Source organism: Mycteria americana, chromosome 3 (assembly GCF_035582795.1).
Source record: "Mycteria americana isolate JAX WOST 10 ecotype Jacksonville Zoo and Gardens chromosome 3, USCA_MyAme_1.0, whole genome shotgun sequence".
Lineage (NCBI taxonomy): Eukaryota > Metazoa > Chordata > Aves > Ciconiiformes > Ciconiidae > Mycteria > Mycteria americana.
In genome coordinates, this window is record NC_134367.1 from 123,930,062 (window position 1) to 123,948,068 (window position 18,007).

The 18,007-nt window shown below is 42.4% G+C and overlaps 1 protein-coding gene across 1 annotated transcript; it reads right to left on the reverse strand.

The window, feature by feature from the left end:
- Positions 1-10,336: 10,336 nt before the first annotated feature.
- Positions 10,337-15,237, reverse strand: OTOR (otoraplin). The gene is made up of 4 exons (XM_075497478.1): positions 14,878-15,237; positions 14,275-14,414; positions 13,585-13,695; positions 10,337-10,651 (listed from the first exon to the last, which is right to left on the reverse strand). The coding sequence occupies exons 1-4, from the start codon at positions 14,999-15,001 to the stop codon at positions 10,628-10,630; spliced, it is 399 nt and encodes a 132-aa protein (XP_075353593.1). The 5' UTR covers positions 15,002-15,237; the 3' UTR covers positions 10,337-10,627.
- Between the last annotated feature and the right edge of the window lie 2,770 nt (positions 15,238-18,007).

Here is an 18,007-nt window from a genome sequence, read left to right on the forward strand (position 1 = left end):
TTCTGCAGCCTGTACTCCTGTGGGATGCCAGTGATACCCATACTAACAAAGAAGGGGTTGGTAGGGAAAGTGTTAGTGGTATGTGCAGAAGAACCTATACCTTGAAGAAAACCAGTTCTTTACATGGTAAGGGGACTGAGGATGGTTCTGTGAATCTCAGTAGTGCTTCAGTGAAGAAACTGCTGTGGGATATGACAAGAGGCCAACAGCCTCTCCTTGCCTATAGATCTCAGAGAATATGCAAGATGTTCTTAAAAACTAGAACAGTAGGGGATTCACTTACACCACTTTTTTAACATTATTGGAGAAGGAATTTGATGGTAGCGTCAAATATGGTAAGAGTGTTATCCCACACGCGTGAGGTCATTTACGTGGTGTGCGAGACGCCAAGAGTACAAATTTAAAGTCTTTAAAGCATAAGCTAGCAGAACTATTTAGGTTTACCATCATTCATGTTAGTGGTTGAATTTTAATGCATTTTCCTAGTGGAGACAGAGTAGCAATAGTTGTTTGTTCCAAGTGCATCATGGGAACCCCAATGTAGGAGTGGATGCAAGGTGTGATTCCCACTCCCGAGAAGACTGTGCCAAAAACAGCAGGGGGTGATTTTTGCATGTTTGTTCCCTAGGCTATCGATAGGAATGGATGGCTGCAAGTAGCTTCATCTTGTTTATAAAAAAAGTTACCTGAAAAAGGAGAAAAAAAAAAAAGTGAAAGAAGCTGATTTCAGAATTTCAGAGAAAACAGACCAGGCTGTGTCTGCAAGTGGATGAAGAAACCAACAAGGCTGGCTTATGAGTGGGAACCTCATGATGATCACACTGAGATGACCATGGTGTCATGCATTAAGTACACAGAACTCTGCTGCTTTAAGTTGCATTGCAACATCAACTGAAAACCAGAGCAATGAGCTCCATTACATCATGGAGACATCTAATCCATGCTGCAGCGTGCCTCCCACAAAGGAAAATGCTATAAAAGCTGCCAATCTTCCTGATCACACCAGCTGCTCTTCACACACAACCAGCCATCAAAAGCTACCAATTTGAACAGGATGAGAAAGCCACTGCCTGCACCATGCAGTCAGGGGCCTTGCTACTGCCAGATTTAAGTTTCAGCACAGCTAGAGCCAAAGTGCCACAATCAGCTCAAGGTAGAACAGAATAGAGCTGCAGAATTCACAGCATGAGGAATACTTAAAGCATCATATCCACCACTCATTGCGCAACAGAGTTACAGTAGTATTTAGTTGACAGGTAGATGGTGGGAAGTGACCAGTATGACTCTTTCTGCAAACATACAAAATAAGCATTTTTCTACTACACTTTTTTCTTCTCCATAAACTACTAGCTAGATACTAGTGCAACATCACTATTCTGAGAAAGCTCCAGAGCTGGCCTGCAAGACTCTATGTTTACTGGTCAGATTCAGGCAATTTGGAGCAACTCCAGAAACCATCACCACACGCTAACACTTACTCAGAAATTGTATGAGCTTCCCAACAACTCAATGTTTTCCTAGTGCCCAAGTGTGTCTAACCCACACAAATGAAAACATAAGCTAAACAGAAGATTTTGCTCAGCAGCATATTATGACTTCACAAAATACACTTTACATACACTTATACTGCAAATAGCAAAGGATGACCCATCTTAACAGCCTGAACCACAGAACTATTAGTTTTCTGCCATGGCTGTTCAGAGTAAGTTGAATAGCTGCTTCCTTCTGCACTATCCTCTCACCCTTAAAACAAAAGGAAAAAAAAAAAGCAAAGTGTTTTGAACAGAGCTCTGTAATTGGAATGAAAGGTGGCAGTTCAAACTCTTAAGAACACGTAGCATCTGCTTACAATTCTACAGTACAAACAAAGTACGAGCTAGTGAAAGCATATTGAACTTGTTCTGGCAGAAAGCCACGTCTCCCCCAGGGAAGGAGGTGGTGGTGATGATGCCTTAGGGACAGAGATTTTGCTGTCTTCCCTCTATTGATTAGGTTTAATGACATAAGGCTTTTTCTGTACATGCAGCTTTTCCTGTTGAAAAGCACGGCACTTGGGCCACAACACTGACCTTTACTTCCGAGTTAACAGCAAGATCCACAAGTCTGTCTACACTGCAAGACGTAGCATAAGGAGGCGAGCCTTGAGCTAGCTAAAAACAAGCTGCGAGCATTCTAGTTACAACACTGTGATGCACTGCAAAAGTTATTTATTGACTTGAAAGATACGGCTAATTTACAGCAGGTACAATGTCACACTCACATGGCCAAGCAGCTTTCAAGAGCCACATCAGTAGCTTGGAATAACGTGATTTTGCACCATGTAGATATAACTAAGCCTGGTGCATGTTGAGTATCCTTGCAAAACAGAAAGTGGAACACGGCAGGTACGCTAAGTAGATTAAGCTATGGTAACTGGGATGAGCTTCACAAAGCAGCCAAGCAAACTTGTGAAAGAAGAATCCATCCAGAGTTACTAAACACAAAGGCATCACCTCTGGTCCAGGGAGTGCAAGGATGTATCTGTCATCTAACACAGGAGGGCTGCACTCTTGAATGCACAAGCTGCAACATCTGTGCCTTGTTCCCCCTACTTGGGCCATCTCCCACATCAGGTCTGCCTCTCTCAGCTCTTTTTAGGTTCCAGGCATTTCTTTGCCCCAGTCCTCTACTCAGGCTCCCACTGCTTCCTTTCAGTCTGCAGTTCTTTCATCCCCATTGGTATCATTTGAGCCAGGAAACTTTACCTGGTAGTACACTCCTACTTTTACAATACTGTTCTTGCTTTGAGTTACAGCAGTGATCTCACAGAGAGCTTTTCTCAGCCTGACCATGGTGGACAGAGTACCCCTCATGACTGTGAATTATTTCAAATATTTACTATTGTTATCTTTGCAACCAGATGTCCCATGCCCTCTGAAAACTGAGCCCCAGTTCTAACATTCATGTGGGATAACACATTGAAGACCTCATAGTGACCTTGCATCCTCTGCTTTTCCTATTATTTTGCACACTACTAGTCTTATTCTCATCTTTCCACAGGAATTATTACTTTGTCCCTCTTCTCAGAACTGCCTTGCCTTTTGATTCACTGGCAATTATTATTTTTAAGGGGCAATATAAAATGATGAGGATATTTACAGATAGCCTTAAAGCAGGCAGCTTATCATTTCTCTATTACATCTCCTTCTAGAGATTTCAAGGCACAGCGTGTGGAATATTGCAGAAAGCCATTTGCATATCAAAGAAGATACAAGGAAGTTTAATGCTTTGGATAGCACCATGATCAATACATGCTGTACAGTATATTAAATAAGCCTGACTACATCAGACCAGTGCTAGCAATTTTACCCTTTGTAGCTCAAAATGCTGGAGACTGACTAAAGAAGAACCCAGGCATCAAGCTAGCTTAATTTAGTTTACACAAAGCTGTGTCACTGTTTCCAGAGAGAAGAGTTAAACAAGAGTGCATTGGCAGTTACACCACCTACAAGCCGCCATTCATTGGAATAGCTAACGCACATTTCACTCGACACAAAGACTTTCAAAATCCACTAGAACTCAGAAGGAAGTAGTTTTTCTCCTGTGAAACTTTCTCACTGGGGATTTCTCTATTCTGCACCAGAACTGGGAACCATCCCCTTCTGTCACCAATAACTGCCCCAGTAACCTTCAGAAATGAGGACAGGTAAGATACAGTTAGTCAGAGTTTCAACCACCAGGAATGAGAAATGGGATTTCCCTGTACCACAACTGAGTATCCAACCCCCTGGGTTACTATGCATGCAGAGAGATTTCTCCACCTCCGGGTTCCTGAAAGTCTGCCTGGGCCTTGAGCAACCTTCAACGAACAAAACATCACTGAAACTGATAGATTCATAACAGAGCACTGACTAGTGTGGGCTATACTCCCACACAGCCACTAGCAGATGGACTAGCAGCTCTTCTCTTCCACGCTGCTGTTCAAAGGGTAGGTATACCATACAGAAGGAAAAAAAAATCTAATCTGAATAGAGCCACACCCAAACTTAATCCACCTCTTAAACAATTTTATACACTCTTGTGGCAAAAATATAGTAGTGGAGCCCAGTCTCCTTTTATGGGAATTCTCCCCGATCTGAAAAAAAGTCTTTGGTGAAACCCTCTAACAAATCTTAACATCACCGCCGCTATTTGAGGGCCTGACCATACATGGTGCTTTGCTACAGCATACATGAAAACAAGCATTACAATACAGACAGGAGAGCTGTCTTTAAGTTGCATTCTCACTGCACTATCATGTAAGATAAGCTTTACAGTTTGTGTACTTGTTCAAGACTAAGTGTTCTTGTGCATTTTACACTCTTTGGAGGCATTCACACCTTTGCTTAAGTGATGCCAAGACACTCAAGTATTATTTGTCTATATATTCAATGCTATTTACTAAATAGTTATGCAGTTTTAGCTAATCCTATATATTTTGAGCTCCTGTTTTTCATGGGCTGGCAGTGTAATTTCAGTCTGAGCAGGAAGAACAATCAGCCTCACACTGGTTCCTTGTGATTTGCATTGACATTAACACTATTCATCCATCCCAAAGTAGTTGCTTTCCATCCACCCCTGAAAAAACAGCTATTTCTAAACCTGAAAGCCATTTTGTTCCACAAACCCATCAGTCACCTCTGAGGGCTTGTGACACAGCCATACCACACCAGTTCAAGAAAATCAAGCAGACGTGGGAGGCTGTAAGGGAAGAAAACACTGCAGACAGGTCAGTGTCAGCCAATGGACAATAAAACATCTCTCCTTAGCCAGAGAAAAGAAAAGAAAGACTTTCTTTCAGCTTAAATCAGGTATTTCCAATAAATAAACATAAATCAGGAATAGCTTAATAGCAAGCACTATTTTAAAGATCAACTCAGACCCCAAGGTTAGCAATAATATTCTCCAGTCATTCTTTCCCTTACCTGGCTACTCCATACCAAGGATTCCAAATCTCAAGGTTATGAGAAGTCTCAGATTAATATGAGAAAGGTGTCTTCTTCTTGCAAGAGCCAGCTCAAATAAAGTACTCTGGGTGACAGAGAACAGGAAACCACAGGCCACCACATTTCATGTGAGAGGTCATCACTTCTCATTCTCATCTGCATCTGTCCTACCTGCGCTCTAGCTCTAGCTCTAGCTCTAGCTCTAGCTCTAGCTCTAGCTCTAGCTCTAGCTCTAGCTCTAGCTCTAGCTCTAGCTCTAGCTCTAGCTCTAGCTCTAGCTCTAGCTCTAGCTCTAGCTCTAGCCTCCTCCCTCAGTCTGCCCTTGCAGCCCCTGATTTCCCTCTCAGCCTGACGAGGTGGTTATTTTCTATAGCAGCTGTTGCTCATCCCCCCCTTGATCCCTGTCAGGGCTGCAATTGGCCCTTCATTAGCCCTGCACCAGGGCAGCTGAGGATGTTTCCCCTCCTCCAAAGCCCTCATGCTGCAACCTGTGTGGGGAAAGGAACTCAGCACCTACCATCTGCCTGCTGTTTTCTGTTGCTGAAGTTTGTTGTATGCAGCTGGCTGACGAGCTAGTAACACCACCCCACTGTGAGTACAGGCACCTCCTGCACTGCCTGTTTGCCACAGGGCCAACACACTTCAGGAACACACAGTGCTCTCGTTGTCATAGTGCACTGGCATGACAAAGTTGTGGTGGCAAGAACACGTTTTCTGTGAAAGAAACACATTGCAGGAAAGCCCTGAGTGAACTCCTTGTCATCTTTCGTAAGCCCTGAGGCATGTTTATTGTTAGCAGAATAGATAACAAGATGCTTACAGCAGTGTATGTAATTAGGAAAAAATCTCCAGTGTAAAATGTTAGTGCCATCACAAGTAAGAATCAGATAAGCATGTGTGAATCCTTCATAAACTCTATCATCCTTATTGTTACCAACCAGAAACCTGGCCTGCTGCTGTACAATCTGAGCATGTTCTGCGGAGAGACAGTGAGATGGGCAGGGGGCCACCAACTCTGAGAGGAGAAGCTGTGGGAGCTGGACTTGTTCAGCCTCGGGAAGAAACAGCTTCAGGGGGACACAAAAGCAGCCCCCCAGAAACTACAAGGGGTTTATTGAGAAGATGGATCTGGGCTCTTTATTGAGTTGTTCTGTGGAGGAAAAGGGACAATCGACATTAATTGAAAAAAACAGGTTTTAGATAAAGAATGTCATTTTCACTATGAGAATAACTCAGGAACGAGTTACCCAGAATCCTTGGAGGTTTTCAAGACTGGGCAAATCCATGAGCACTCTGATGTGGATTCAGTGTGACCCTGCTTTGGGCCGGAGACCCCCGAGGGCCCTCCTGGCTGGGGTGCCTCTCTGATGCTACTAACTAGCCGAGTCCTTCCCACAGCCAGGCAGAAGCCAGCCGCTGGATGTCACCCTGCGCTCACCGAACAATGCTGCTCCCACCGGCTAACAAAGCATCAAATCCCATTGCAGCAGGAAGAAACTGCAAGGACAGTAATCACTGTAGGGGAAAAAGAAAGAAACTAGAAAATCAAAAGCATCCTCCGCTGCCTGCTAGCATAATATTGATTCTCCTCTCCTTCTCCTGAAAGTCAGTTCCTGTTTATTTCAGCCAGGTACACTACAGCATGAACACTTAGGGGTCTGAACGGCACGCTGTGTTGTTCTGAAACGAGCTTCACCTAAGAATGTGAAATGCAGAAAGCAGATTTGTGTTCAGTGTCAAAACTATTGATCTTTAACTGTCAACTTCACATTAATAGTGCTGCCAACTGCAAGCACTCAAAAGTTTTCTACAGACATCCCATGCTCCCCAGCCATTTCTCCATTCCCCACTTACCCCAGACTTCATCGTACAAGTCTGGGATCATTTTGTTTACCTTTGGTGCTAGTGCTGTTAAGATTAAGGTTGTCACGCTTCCCTACATTTGTAAAGGGTAGAAACTTAGACTTTCCTCTAAAAACAGGAGATTTTCTTTTCTCTTGTAATAATCAGGCCTTTGCAATGGGAATTTTAAGTTAATCAAACATCATGAAATTTGTGATAAAATAATGAAAATTGGCATATTGAAAATCAAGCACTGATTTGATTCAAGGGAATGAATGACAATTGAGGCATATCGTGCATCTTCTCTAGAGTGAGAAGACCATGTCAGACTGCAATATCTCCAGTCTTCCGAGCACACACACCATCCCTTGCAAAGTGAATCTACCCAACATGCCTTCTCGGTGTAGCATTTACAGTGAAGAGATTGCCCTCAGAGAGGCAATGGCCATAAAGATCAGGAATTGCTGCATTCATTGCATCACGTCCCTGGTGACTAACGAATGAAGTCACAATTCTCCTTTGGACAACTTAAAAAAGGATCCTGCCAATAAGCCACATAATGAAGCTATAAATTTATCTAGTCAATCATACCAGAGTTCGGCTTGTAGCACAGGTCACCAATGCTTGTGAGATGACAGTTTTACACAATGTGGATGTATAAAACAAGTACCTATGACATTGTGCAGACGAAAGGTGCTATAAAGCTTCATTAGATTGGAAACTATCCAACAGTTGCACATTAGAGACTGAATTCAGTAGACAAGTAGCATTGCCAGTACAATGCTTCTTCACAGCCAGATGCTCTATGAATACCACAAAGGGAACCCTTATCTTACTTTTCTCAGAATTAGGTTTTCAAGTAGCAAAGACAGACTTTGATGCCCCTTGAAAGCCTGCTGAGTTATTTTCTGCACAGAGGAGATCACCACAGACCAGGGCCTCTGGTGGCAGCCAGAGAAAAGGCAAAGAGAAATAAATACATCCTGCCCACATTCTGCCACGATGGCCTCAGACTTGCTATAACTGCCAAAGAAGTCATAGCAGGCTGTTTTTCATTGATACTCCAAACGTTGCCCTTTGTGCAAGCTCAAAGAGGACAATATATGTATACCTACTCCCTGTTGTATGCATCCTGCACTGCAAGTATTCTTTTCTTAGTTGTTTTACTATCCTGAAGTATCCATAGCTCATGCAAGTTGGTTAAGGAGCAAACAGCAGCTGAAAGAAGTTATGTCTGCAAGCTTTTCTTTACAAGGACATGGGTTAAGTATTAAATGCAATGGCAATGACTAAAAACACTGGTCTCACTTTATACCACAGAAAGTCCAGTTCTTCTGGCCTGGAGCTCCTGCACTGTACATGAAGAAGAAAGGACAGTATCTTTGTGGAGAAATGTATATAAAGCTTTTTACATCTGCCTCTTACACATCCATGTAAAACTGGGTACATTAATAACTGTAAGCAATTATCTGAGATGATGATGTGAAGAAAAACTCGTATTTTCCAATAGCAAGTATTAAACCTCACAATTTTCATTCACAATATCCACAAGGCAATTTAATGTATTTTGTGTGTCGTTTGCAAACACCTACTGCTATGTGTACTCTTCTGGTACACACAGCTTCTAACATGGGACCAGGTGTAGGATGCATTTCCACCAGGCCTATCTAAAATGAATGCATGCAATTGCAAACACCTCATCTTGGAAAGCTGTGCTGAGTGGGAATGATGCAGCTAAAAAATTACACCTTGTTGGTTAAAAAGTAATTGTTTACTCACAGACAACCCTGCCAGCGCTCTTTGACAAATGCCAAGTACTGCTAGTCCTAAAATGTTTTGTCATTCAACCTCCACAAAATCATGAAATTTTACCTAAAGAACTCACTTTTTGAGGCCAAACTGACAGCGTGGAGGCTGAATACCACCACCACTTTCAGCCACAGGCATGTTTAACATTGAGTGACACAGCCTCCCGCTCTGGGGGGCAGGAGGCTCAGCCCAGTGGCTCCCCACATGTCCCCCCATCCTGGGTGGAGGCAGCGGAGGGCTGAGCTTGTAGTCAATCAGATTCAGTGTTATACAGGTATGCGTGGAAGGTCGGTCTGACCTAAATATTTAGATATAATAGAGCTGGCAGAAGGCTGAGACATATGTAAAGTTGATAAGGGGGATTCATACTGGAATACGGAATGTCTAATCAAGAATTGTTGTCCTTGGGAGTGAAGCACATCCTGCAGAAATATGTAAGCTAATTAAGATGTTTTGGGAACAATCTGAAACTACTAGTAGAAGCATGGTAAGAAGTACCCTCATGCGAACTATCCTAATTATAATACTAAAAATCACACTCCTTGAGCTGGAGACCCTGGCCCAAGCAGAGACCCCTCACCTTTGAGCATGCACAGAATATTAAAGTAGTACTGTAGCTTTAAGAGTAAAACAAGAAAATGTAGACCAATAGGAAGCTGCTTTGCATAATTACTTATGCATAACTAGACTATATAAATATGGTACCTGTATGAATGAGTGGTGAGCTAGCTTTGTGGAATTACCACCTAGCACCCGGTTTTGTGCAAAACCAGAAATAAATGGGTATCTCGGCTCTGTGTGCGTATCAGGTGTTGCACACCGGGTGACGAACTCCGTTTGTGAGAGAACAGGCTGCCGATGACCTGCCGGGGCCTCGCCCCTCGACGCCATCCTGCCTCAGGCGGCCCTTCCCTCTCCCACACCCGCGAGCTGGGGGCGCGAGGGGCAGACAATGCCCGATTCCGATTGGCTGCCGCGCTAGCGGGCTCTCGATCCCGCCCTTCTGGAAGGTTCTGCGCCGGCTGCGGCGCTGAGGCACGGGGAGCTCTCTGGGGGCAGAGGGAGCTTCGCCCGGTGTCGGGCTGCCACAAGAGGGCACTCGGAGGCGCATTGAGGCTTTAGTTTCCGAGACGGAGTACCCACCTCCATTCTGTGCCTTCAGAAACGTGCTTGTTCGTAAAAAATTAAACGAATTTCCTACTTCTTCACCCGATTCCATGAGTGAGGCTCTCCACGACGTAGCAGGCATCGCAGCGCTAGCAGTATGACTGTCAGAGCCAGAGCAGGATCAGCAGGATATCTCTTCCAATTCTCGTGCTTTGAACGTTTAGCAGAGGCTAAACATCTTCTGTACCAGCACTCTAGGGAGCAATAGGGAACCGTGCTTCCTCCAAGCTGGGGGAAGCCCTGGGCAGGGACCATCCTCAGCCTTACCCCATCCTCCTGTTCCAGCCTGCGGCTCTGAGCCACAGTTTCAGCTTGAACATCCCCCGTACCACACAACGTGTGCACATGACAGGCAAAATACTCTTTTTGACACACTGCTAAAGCCTGTATTTAGTACTGGTGATTTCTCAGTTGTTGGATAGCTCTTGCAACTAAAGTGATTTATTGCAGCGAGTCACAGACAGCTCACCCAAGGAAGGTATTTTTAATATCCAATACATGGTGTAAGGTTAAGGCAGGAAAATGCAGGTCAAGATCACACATCTACTCCCATACATAGCATATTTATACCACACAGACTTACAGCGATTCAAAGACTATTAGCTTCATTAACAAGTTACGAAACATACGCAGGTAAAAAAATTCTAAAAAAAAAAAAAAGCTGGGTGAGACTATTTCCCCATCCTAAATCACTCTCTTTAAATGAAAACTTGCTTGTTTTGAAGGACTACTTGTTTCACAAACATCTATTACAGGAAGGGCTGTGTGTTCAGGGAGGGCATCCAGGTTTCCTCCGCTCAGCTTTCCCTGGTAGCAGCCAAGAGATTACCTGGCCACTTTCAGCACTATTCACAGAAGAAATCAATGTCCTGAAAGAGAGAGTTAAAAGGAAAGATGTTTTGAGATTACTGAGGGGTTAATGTTCCTCTCTTTGTCCCCAAAGGTACATGAGTAGATGCAAACACAGAATACACTATAATATACTCAAATTATCCTGGGAAAGAAAAAGGTCTTTGGTCTTTTGACTCCTTTTGTGTAGCTGGGATGATTTGTTCCTGCCATAAATTTTTCAGGTGAATTAGGCCTTCTCTCTTCATTTTAAATTATTCCTTTATCTCCCTTTTTTGTTTTGTATTCCTACATCGATACCTGGATTTATTAGTCATATGTAACCCTGTATCCTTAAACAGTTCCTAATTGCGCATGAAAAGGATGCCTTAGACTGAGGCTATGCAATACACTTGCTACGGAAAAATGCGACTAGAAAATAAATGCCAGTATTTTCCTTGAAAACTTCCAGCATGGGATAGACTTCCACAGCATATTGCTTTCCTCTAACTTCCTGCTATTATCTTACATGGCTATGTAGATCTCTATTCTGCTGCAGGGAATTATCACACTGTAGTGCTCAAACTGTACGACATTTACATTAGACCAGTGTATCACATATAGCTGTCCACTGGAAGCAGAAGACAGGGAGCTGTTTCAGATGCTTACTGGTAATGAAAGTACTCTCATCTTAGCCAGCAAATGGCCAATTTTAAGTGATCGAGGGAAGGCAGGCAATCCAACACCGCTTTGTAGTACATGCAGTCTATTGTGTTGAGTCTATTGTATTCAGTGTGATTCAATGGTTCAGAAGTAGCAGCACTGGGGGGAAAAAAAAAAATCTCCGAAGATTTATTGCTCAAACAGCAACCAACAGGCATGGATTACCCAGTGCTGCACAAAAGGATGCCTAGAGAAGTTCACAGGCAGAAACATTTATTAGCAGAGCCTGTAGCTAGTGGCATACATTGACTCCAACAGTGAAAGCTACTTTTTTTGGGGGTGGGGGTGGGGGGGTGAATAAAAGGAGGATCAGAGACACAGAGGCCTGCAGGCTGATGTCCTCTTTCAGGCTTCTCTCCAGGGCAGCAGGTGCCCCCCCCCAATACTTTTCCCCATCCAGTTCCCCATCAGTTGGTTCCTCCATGCAAAGCCCTTTGTGTGTGCCACCCAGTGCTTTGATTAGGGGCAGGTGCTGCACACTGATTAACCATTAAGCTTCGGGCATCATTAGTTCCCCTAATATAACTGGCAACCCCTTCCCAAGAGAACCCATCGTAACACCAATATTGGGCTTTGCAGGTGCAAGGCCGGGAAAGCAAGGCAAAAACATTTCCAGCGGCTTGGGGGAAGGTTACAGAGCCGTGAGCAAGAGACCAGCTTCTGACTTGCAGATGGAAGGCTGGTGGCATTAGAGGCATCTACAGCAGTACGCAACTCTAGCTCTGTATAAAACAGCCGTTTTAAGGGATATTTCTGGAGCAAGCAGCATGCCCGTACACAGATGGGTCAAGATGGACTGTAGACTGTTCTAAATGTGAACTTAGAGTCAGATCCCTAAGGTCACGATTGCAACATACGGCTGAGAGCAGTAGAACAAGGAAAAGAATCTCTCTGTATCACCCTTTGTTTTCATTGCAAGGTTCCTGCATAGCAAGAATGTGAAGCAAGGGTGAAACGACTGTCAAAGTCTGTGTCGTTAGTTCTGCAAAAGAAAATTACCTTCCAATTAAAGTTCTGCACTGCAGCCTGACAACAGCGCATTCTGGACTCTGAGTCAGCCTGCAGGCTAAGACATTGCTTTAACCTACCTCTGCTTCCAGTTCAGCTTGCCATGCAGCAGACTGATTGTCATATTGTTGAGAAAAGAGCTTAAAAACATATTTTAGTCATTCTTTCATGTTCTGTGCCTAATTAATTGCTGCAATGCTTCTGGGCCAAATTCAGAATAACCTAATGTAGTGTCAAGAAAAGCAATCACTTATCCGAGATTTGCGTTTCCTTAAATAAAGCTTGTCTGACACATTATAACACAAATCCTAGCAACTATTAACATGAAATAAAATGCTTCCTTTCACTTATTTCCTCTGTGTTAGTGAAACCCATCTAGTAATCTGGACCTGGGATTAAAAACTCCATATATGATCTCAAGATTGAAGCACTAATTGTTGTATTTTGCCATACACTTCAAAACAGCATATAGCTAAATATTCAATATTGATGAAGGTAATTACTGGAAACATACCACTCAATTTGTTTTAAGCATAGAAATAAGCTACCAGTAAGTGTTACTTGTAAGCCAAACCATACCAGGCTCTGAGAAAGGACCCTCCTCTTCCACTCCTCTGTGAAATGTTTCAGATCTTTGGTAAAATTAAGAGTAGTCTGGTGTATGAGACACTACTGTACATAATCAGGGACAATCACCCTTTCAGAAGTACAGCCTACTTACTGACAGAACACTAATGTGTTTCCAATAGTGTTTTAATTCAGCTTTTTGATAGACATACCAACAACTTTGAAAGCATGCTTGCTTTCTCATAAAAAGAGGAGAGTAAATCAGAAGTTCTCTATGACGATGCCCATCTATATATACAACTGATAAAAAGCGTGCTTGTATGCGTTACTAAAGTACGCAGCACAATATCCAGACTCTAAAAAAGAAAGCTTCTTGCAATGTATTGCAAATGGTTTGGGTAAATCTTCTATGGCCTTGAAGGAATACTATTCAAATCAATAGGAACTCTAATAGGATCAAGCCCTTAATGCAGCATTTGTAGTATCTGCAATATCAGAGCGTATGTTAGGATTTTATTGAGGCTATTTGCCTGTATAAAGGCCCAAAGATTGGATCCCTAAGCATCTGTGATATGCTACAATCAACTGCCACAATTATGATTTGTTTTTACAGCAAATTAGCATTACACAGCCAAGTATAATTATGTAGCCAGCTGGGCTTTTGCAAATTCCTTACCGTTGTAGGAACAGTCTTATTTGCTTCTTGATAGACATGTTGTTCTGAGACTAAACTGCTAGGGAAATAACCAACTGTCCCCATATGGTCTTCATACTGTTCTCCATAAACCTTCAAGCAAGGAGATGTATAATTAGGTACCTTAAAACAGTCCTCATCTGGTTTGAGCTAGTTCATAATTTAGTCAAAAGCAGTTACTAATAGTGTTTCTTACTCTGGTTTTAGATTTCCTAGGTTCCAATTAGCTGGCACATGAAACGAACCATTAACACAAGTTCTGATACAGGCATACATTTTTTGGAGTAAATTAATACCGCCTATAGCTTATCTGGATTTTTTTTATAAATGCAGCCAATACTTATCTTTGCTTCCCTTAAATTTGAGAGTTTTATGACCAACTGTGATAAAAGCTTTCTCCTCCATAGTTTCAGCGAACAGCCACAGAAAAGAACTGTTGCGCCCTTCTGTTAAGGTTCAGTTCATAATTACCATACAGTTACTGAAGATATTTTATTAAAAAAAAATTAAAACCCTCAAGACTCCTCAATCAGTTTAAGTTTAAACATTCACTTTGAAAACTAAGTTGCTGCTTTAAAACCCACAATAGCTCAGCGTTAGCATCCATTTCTTTACAGAAATGTGTATTAATCTACTTCTGGTTTGCTCATATACACAAGAATCTCCTCTTACACTTCCAGCCCAGAATTCTGCAGAGTCTTTTTCTTTCACTAGTTTTGAGTAAACATAAATCAACTGCCCTTTTTTAATATTAATGAATCTGCAGTCTGGAGCATTATAATCCTCTTCTGCTCTGGCAAGGGAAATGGTGTCTAGAAAAAAAAAACAACCAAGAATGAGGTGGACAAATTTAAATACATACATACTTTTATAGAGAGAAATATAAATAAATGTGTGTGTGGATGCACACACGTAAAGCTATTTCTACAGACAAAAGTAGGTTATCCTGAAATTAATAGAAGTCTGCAAGAAATTGTCCTGCTCATTTTTCTGTTCTCCAGTAAGCAAAGTAACAGCTTAAGAATGTGCCATTTCATCATAGTGGAAGTTACAATCCTCTACCTTTCACCTGAGTGAAAAATGTCCCTTACAAATCCCTTTTTGCAGGAAAACTGCATGTGACATTCCACATAAACCCTCCCACTCTGCTTTTAAGTTGACAAACCAATGTAAATATAACAGAGCTAAGTAAGTTTTCCCTCACACTATTGCATCCAAACTGCACAATCATTTTTGAGACTATCTTGTCCTCAAAATTAAAGCAAAATTACTTACAGACACAGTTGTCATCAGCACACAGCTTCTTGCTGGCAAGCTTGTCCATAAAAATTCCAGTCCCAAGAGGACACATTAATCCGAGACACAAAAGTAGAACAACCAAATAAACACGTCGTGTCATTTTTCTTTGCTGCAGCGCTTGCCGAATGCACGCCAGGTCTAGCGATCCCCGTCTTTTATGGAGGAGGCAGACACCTGGACAAACACGCTGGGCCAATGGGAAGGGGTCAGGGCGACATTCCACCCCACCAGAGGAGCCACAGGCAGGAGGAAGACCTCAGGGTCCACTCACGAAACCAAATCCCTTCCCAAAGCCATTCTGCATTAACATTTCAATCAGCAACTGTATTATTTAAACGTCTTAAGCCTTCCTGTACTTGTCCGTAGTCTTAATCTTACGTCAAGCAAAGTTTGAGGATGAAAATTAAGTCAGACCCTGGTAAGCAGCAAAGGAAATCAGGAAATTACATCCTTCCAAATCCTCAAGTCCTTCATTTTCCCAAATGCTCACTGACAAATGTAATCTTCCCTGGACTGTAAACCCTCAGTGGCAGACACTTCCCTGTTACGGTCTACAGAAAGGACCTACTCGGACCCTAACACATGGATGCACATGTAAACAAACCATTTGGGAGTTGAAACACTGTAAAAAGGCTTTGCGAGTCAGCAATTTAAATTTGAAGTCTAAAAGTTCAAGCACCACATACTTGCATAGGCAAAATCCTTTCCACAGGGAGACGCAGTTGAGAGCAAAACACACAGGTTATGCCAGGACAGCGACCACTTCACTTTTATTTACATAGCTGAACTCAGTTGAGAGTTTGCAGATGCAAGATGCTGAAAAACATAGTGCCACAGGCTGACTTATAAGGTCCTCTTTATGCCTTGGAGAGGACATCTAGAATTCATCTAACTTCCCAAAATCTCATCATAGCATACATGAGGCAAGACTTGTAGGGAGTATTTTAATTAAAATAAATGCACACACATGCACAAAAGGAACAACCACTGGAGTTACTGCACTGTAAGCCATTCACATCACAGCTGTCAGGCTACAGAAGGCTGGTCTGGATCAGTCCTTACAAGTGACCAAGAGCAAGTCTGGGAATTCCCAAAACGTCACTCCAGAGAACCAACGCTACCTGATTCACGAGGAGGCCTGAAGAGCTGCTGACTGTACCAGCTTTCAGTCAACAGGCAGAACAGAGCAAGCTGTCAACTCTCATCTGAAATCCCCCGCTCTCTTTTAAAGAAAGACCATCTTGCAATTTCTAGCATCACCCTCCTATTACAGCTGACTTCACCACATTCTCCTCTAATCTTCCAGCCCATTACTCCTTCCTCCAGCCTCCCGTATGTAGTGTCTAACTTCCTTTGCAGACAGCTCCACACAAACCCTCCTAAGTGAATAAAGGTGAAGAGTGATGGTATGCAACGGTAGTCTCATGTACACAGACTAGTGGGATACAAGGACAGCGTAATTAATACCTATAAAATTATGACTGCAGAAGGAAAACTGTAAGGTTCATGACGGAGTAACATAGTCACTTTTGCTCCCTTATAGGCACATTGAAATGATTTTCACTTGCGAGTATTAGAATACTTGTGAAATCACACACAAAAATCACTAAAATGATTGAAAGAAAAAACATACATGGAGAGATGACAGTAATCAAGATGACAGTGGAAGAGGCATAATTTTGCAATGTACTCTGGGAGCAGATGAAAGATTTTTCAGGTCTCGTGCAAAAAAGGTGGTTTATGTAGCTAGTTTTACGCTTACACATGCACTGAAACATAGCACTTGTTCAGAAATTGAGTGGACATGCCAGAACTACCATATATAATATACCAAGAAGTATACCAAGATTTTATAAAAATCAATCGTGCTTTCCTGAAGGTGCAGCACTTCGTCCAAACGACAGTTTTAAGTCAGATCTCAACTTTTTCAGAACACAAACTGAGGGAAACAGATGCTCTTCAGCTACAGCCGAACCCACACAACACAGGAAGGGACTGCACCGAGCCACGGTCATAGAGGAAAGGCCATGGCCTCAAGCATCCTTCCTCCCGCCCCTATTGACCAAATTACTTTGGAAACAGAAAAAAACTCAACACTTGGAATGTAGCTACAATGCAAAACATTCTTCCTCGTAGTTTCTTGCCTAACCATCAGCTACTCCAATACTTACCTGAACTACTTCTAAAGGAAATCATGCTAACTCTATCCCATTACTCCTTTGTCTGAAAGGGTAGTTACAGGCCTCACAGAGAAAGTGTTCAAGAAGTGAGGAATGCTGCAACATGACAAGCGCTGTGTGGCCGCTTCCTCTCAAACATTAATCTTCAAGGGTCTGATGGCAATCCTCCTGGCCAACACCATGCAACAGCTACTGCAAGATTCACCAAAAATATGATCACATTTTAAGTAAATTTCATTACTCTCTTAACCTAAAATATCTTTGTAGGTCTTCCATCACCTGAACAAAACACTTCAGCTTTTGAAGCTATTTTTGCACTCAAATATTTATAACAGTTACAACTCACAATACTACATCTGATTACTTCACTGCGTTCAGAGTATTTCATGTTACACAAGACCTGTAAAGGTTTTTGACAAATGGAAAAAAAAACCAAACCAAAACAACAAACCCAGAAACATTAGGACACGTATTTTGGAAAAACCTGCCTAAAAACGGACCATCAGGCTTATCTGCATTGTCTTTGTAAAGAGCCAGAAAGCTCTTCCTAAACCATTTATTAAAATCATGGTAATAGGGCTGGGAAGAGCAGAGGCGAAGACAATAGATAAACTTTTATGTTTCTTCTGTGGACCTGCTTCTACTACCAGCCATCATTATAAAGACAAAACCAAGTTGAGCAACCGTGCTGTCAAACTGTAATCAATTTCTACCCATACCTGGAAAAAAACCCCACTAACAATAAATTGTTTTTCCTTAAGTGACAATATTATTCCTGCTGAAAAGCAGCTGTCCCCTTGATAATGAGGCTGAAGATTGAGTGTTACATTTATTCTGAATATGTTGACATTTAGCATTCCTGCTCACGCTTTTTGCTCTGGAAAGACAACTATTTTTCCAGCACCTCTGAGAAATGAGTGTTACCT